Here is a 5,123-nt window from a genome sequence, read left to right as displayed (position 1 = left end):
AGAGGATGGCCTGACGTTTGCTTCTGTTAAGACACGAGCGTTCTGTCATCTTATCCCCATAGCACCTTCCATAAATAATCCTGCCTCACAGTTAAAGGTTTACAGAGAGCCGCCAACTACAGCAGTTCATTCCCATCCGATGATGATGACACTCAAGGAAGAACATCCATTTTAAAGGAAACTTATTTATGATTCTTTTATGAACACACACAGGGGCTTTGATCATTTGAACAAAAAATTTATTTTAAAAAATGTTTCTTAGGTCTTTGTTTTTCAAGGCAAATGAATACTTATTACATATTTGATTTTGGCCTCAAGTCCCTGTCAGGTCTACTACGCTGATGAACTAGAAGGGACTTTACAGGCCCTGATGATGCCTTTTCCTTTCTCCAGCCCCTCACAGCTCTTTGTAGATTGTCTCTTCAATGCGATACTCTGAAACCCATCACGCCGGAGGGGAGTACAACAGGAAAGCATACTTCACCATTCCCCGCTCAAACCTCCTTGTCATCTAGGTTCAGTTAGGCTGTCTACAAAACTCACCTGACAGATTACAAAACATACACCAGACAATATAACACAACGTAACTCTCTTCCTCTGTGTCACAGAGGACCAAAGTTCCGAAACACATACACAACCATCTTCCATCGCCAACTGTCTTCTAGTTCTTCCCAGTCTTATCCAAAGCAGTCTCATTCCCACGTTCTTCACCAGCTACATCCAAGTCGTGCCTTCCACTGCACCTCTAAAGTTGGAAGAGTCTGACCCCAAGTCTTCAAGTGTTCCACAGTTCCAGAAAACAATCAGGTCACATGGGTAACTGCAAAATGCAAGACCATGCCCAACATTTCAAAAAACACAGCAAAGTAACAAGAATAAATGTCAGCACTGAAACAACTTTTGATTAAGCCCCATTTCCCTTATGAGAGCATTTCTCAAACAAAAGTCATTTTTCAGGAACCAAACACATTTCCCAATCTAAACCCATATCAAGGTCACCAAACACTGACCCTAAGGGAGACTGTTAGATGTGGGTAAAAAGCGGAATAGAGAAAACGAGAGCTGTTTCAGTTTCCTCAAGGTGTCAGCCCATCCTTATCAGTTGACCAGAGTCCATCAGCTGGGAACCTAAAGCACAACTGGGAGAAACTGACCATCAAAACAGGGAGTCTCAAGATTTCTGCATCCTGATGTTTATTTTATTTTTTTGTGAGGAGATCAGCCCTGTGCTAACATCTGCCAATCCTTTTTTTTTTTTTTTTTTTCCTGAGGAAGACTGGCCCTGGGCTAACATCCGTACCCATCTTCCTCCACTTTATATGGGACGCTGCCACAGCATGGCTTGCCAAGCAGTGCATCGGTGAGCGCCCGGGGAACCGAACCAGTGAACCCTGGGCCACCGCAGCGGAGCGTGCACACTTAACCACTTGCCCCACTGGGCTGGCCCCCATCCTGATGTTTAAAAGAAAAAATTGACCACCCACAAGAATGCCTCTTCTTTCAGACAGGGTCCTCTGACACACCTGCCTTCAAGAAAAACCTGGAAATTTCTAGAAAAGGCCTACAACTTGAAACTTTTCCGTTTCTCTTTCCCTCTGTTTTCATCCTCCCCTACTCTGCTCTATGGCCTAGGTGCTCTTTGGTTTCCCCCCCATCCTCCGTAGTGCCTAGGCAGGTCTACCTCCCGCAACTGTCCTGTTAGAACTGACTTTTATGTTTCACAAAAACAAACCAGAAGTTATTTTAAGTTTTCTCTATCAGTCGGGGCGGGTAGGGCCATAAAAAACAGTATCTACTAACCCGTAGCCAAACTAACTGCATTCACTTTCCTCTGGACCCATCTTTCCGCCCACGACCCAAGTTCTGAGGCAGTAAGATCGGGGCTTCCCTCCTAGAATATCACTACCATACAGGAAGCCGTTTAACCACGCCTGCGCGGGCCTCACCGCGGCCGCTCACGACGACTCGCTCCTCTCCAGCCGCCGCACCAGCTCCACCAGCATCTCGGCCATCTTCGCGACCTCCTGCGCCTTCTCCTCGGCGCGCTCGCCCCGCCGCGTGCCCCTGCCCTCGCCGCCGTCGCCCGGCGCCTGCAGGTGGTTCAGGGCGCTCTCCTCCGAGGCCTCCACCTGCGTCTTGATCTGGATGAGCATATTGTCCATCTCCCACAGCTTGCTCCGGTTGCGCAGCTGCGCCCGCCCGTGCTCCCGGGTGAGCGCCGCGATGTCCTCCCGCATCTCGTTGATGACCGGCAGCAGGAACTGCTCGAAGTCCTCCTCGGGCTCCAGCACCTCCACCTCCTCCGGCGCTTCCTCCTCCGCCGGGTCCACGGGCCGCATTCTCGGCCCTTCTTCAGCCCGCACCTCCCGGGGACGGCGGAGCAAGTTGCTGCGGAGTCGAAGCGACCCCACCCCTTGTCAACAGTATTCCCGAATTATCTTGAAGATTGTTTCCCTTTACGCCTTTTCGCTTCACAACCGCTCCGGGAAGAAACGCAAACGACGCAGCAGCGAACAGGACAGACGCGCAGCGCCACCCCGGGCGTGTTTGTGGCCCTTTTCACGACACGGCCGGGCTCCTTTACGGTCACGCCTCGGGCAAGACCGAGGAGCGGGCGCGCGCACGCAAGGAGCCCGGCCTCGGCCGCGCGCACGCCCAGGGCACCTGCTCCGCGCGCCCCGCCCCGCCCCGCCCCGCCCCGCCCCCTTCTCTAATGTGAATTTAAGGCACGGAAGCGGTTTGTTCGCCGCCTCCGCGAGAGCTTCCAGGGCTTTTACTATTTTTTTAAGTAAAAGCGATTCTTCCTTCCTCGTATTTGAATAAAACAGGCTGGCGGTCACAGCGCTACTATCCAAGCAGGCACTGCTTCAAGCGCTTAAGTTAACTTGTATGAATTCATTTATACACAATAAACCTATGAGATAGGAGAAAAACTGACTAAAAACCGTGCTTATGGTCAGAATTTGAACCCTGAGCTATTTGAGTCCACAGTCCCTGCTCTTTACTACCTCACATGCTCCCTCTTCTGGGGTAGGGCTCTTAAGTCAGAAACCGCAAATGCTAAGGGCCCTTCCCTCTGTACTCCCCCCTCCTCACTCCCGTCCTTTCTTTCTGGGGACATTTCTTTCTCGCTGCCTTGGGTTGTTCTGGTCAGTAGTTTCTTGGTCTGTCTTCAACAGACTGTGAGCAAACCAAGGTAAAGGGCCACTTGTGATTAGGCTCTGTCCTAAGGCCCTCCCTGCAGCCTAGGTTAAAGTAGTGTGAGCAGGAACAAGGAAAGGAAAGGGTTACTGAGAACCTGATCAATAACTAACACAGGCTGTCAAATGTTTTCCAGACAAGGAGAAACTAAATGTTCTGTTTTTCAGAAGCTGATGTCCCCATATTTGCAGATGTTGCCATCTTACAGTGAAATTTACACAATTGCTGCAAGACCCCTGCAAATTGCTCCAGCTCCAAGTGTCCAAAAGTTACCGTGGACCTGTTATGTAATGACATGTTCCTTGAGCTCATTGTGTAATGGTACCTTGAACGACCATTATGTAATGGCCTGCTTTCCTGCTGCACATGTGCCCTGATTGAGTGCAGTTGTTACGCAGTATATATTATATCCTCTGCACTCGTGTATATAAAGTCTCCACCAGCACTAAGCTCTGGGGACACTGCTTTGGGAGCTATTCCTGGTGTTTTCCATTGCTTGTGCAAGCAATAAAACCTTTTCTTCACCTACTTCAGCTTTGGTCGTATTTTCAGCTGTGCATCACCAAGAGGCAAATCCCTTGAATTTGGTTACAGTAGGACCTTAGGGAATATTTTAAAGAGAAGGCCTTCTTCCCTAAAATATAAGCACCTCTACCAGACTGGAAGCTCCTTGGGGGCAGATTCTGGTCTTGGTCACCTCTGTGTTCCCACCATCCAAAGGGCCTGAAAAACAGCAGGGGCCCAGTAAATGTGCTTTAATATTCATTTAACAAAAATTTTTGCACTAAGTTTTTTAATAATCCAATATTGAATTCAAACAATGCCCAACTCTTGATCCATTTTCCTATGAGAGCACCAATAGCGTGTCATTGTGGAATGGATGGAGTCTATTTCCAGGCTTGTTCACCCAGTGCCACATTAGCAGTAATTTGGAGGGATCCTGCTTACACAAATGCCACAGATCAGGGCTTCAGTTTTCCAGTCTGATAAATAAAGACCAGTGGTCCACGCATGAATATCTGTCAGAGGGAAGAGTGAGTGAGATGTGATTATTAACAGTGTCCCCTTTCAGTCTCAAAACTTTCCTGGTTTAATAAATTGGACTTTATTAAAATTGTCAACTTCTGTTCATCAAAAATCACCAATAAGAGAATGAAAAAGCAAGCCACAGTGTGGGAGAAGATATTTTCAGTAGACATATCTGACAGAGGACTCATATTCAAACTACTGAGAACTTCTATAGCTTAATTTAAAAAAAAAGGCAAATGACTTAAAAATGGGCAAAAGACTTGAGCCAGCACTTCACAAAAGAGAATATCCAGATGGCCATTAAGTCTATAAAAAGGTGCTCAGCTTCATGATTCAACAGGGAAATGCAAATTAAAACCTCAATGAGATAGCACTACACATCCACTAGAATGGCTAAAATGTAAAATGTTGACAATACCAAGTGTTGGGGAAGATGTGGACCATCTAAAACTCTCATACCTTCTTGATGGTTGTCTTAGTCTGCTCACACTGCCATTACAAAATACCACAGACTGGGTGGCTTAAATAACAAATGTTTATTTCCCCTCACAGTTCTGGAAGCTACAAGTGCATAATCAAGGCACCAGCAAAGTCAGTTTCTAGTGAGATCTCTCTTCCTGGCTTGCAGATGGCCACATTCTTGCTGCAGTTCTCACATGACCTGTTCTTTGAGTACAGGTGGGGGTGGGGTGGGGAGGGAGGGAGCATGAGCTCTGGGTGTCTCTTCTTATAAGAACACTAATGCTATCAGATCAGAGCTCCACCCTTATGACCTCATTTAACCTTAATTACTTTCTTACTCCCAATACAGCTACACTGGGGTCTAGGGCTTCAACATATGAACTGGGGGGGGATCATATACATTCAGTCCATAACAATGGGAATGTAAATT

General features: G+C 47.5%; 1 protein-coding gene across 1 annotated transcript; it reads right to left on the bottom strand.

The window, feature by feature from the left end:
* Positions 1-225: 225 nt before the first annotated feature.
* Positions 226-2,546, bottom strand: MRFAP1L1 (Morf4 family associated protein 1 like 1). Its single transcript, XM_087434889.1, has 2 exons — positions 1,948-2,546; positions 226-821 (listed from the first exon to the last, which is right to left on the bottom strand). The coding sequence occupies exon 1, from the start codon at positions 2,338-2,340 to the stop codon at positions 1,957-1,959; it is 384 nt and encodes a 127-aa protein (XP_087291015.1). The 5' UTR covers positions 2,341-2,546; the 3' UTR covers positions 226-821; positions 1,948-1,956.
* Between the last annotated feature and the right edge of the window lie 2,577 nt (positions 2,547-5,123).

This window comes from Ceratotherium simum, chromosome 8 (genome assembly GCF_057802395.1).
Source record: "Ceratotherium simum simum isolate JZ-2026a chromosome 8, ASM5780239v1, whole genome shotgun sequence".
NCBI lineage: Eukaryota > Metazoa > Chordata > Mammalia > Perissodactyla > Rhinocerotidae > Ceratotherium > Ceratotherium simum.
Note: the sequence above shows the minus strand (reverse complement) of the source record. Positions and strands in the feature narration are given on the sequence as shown.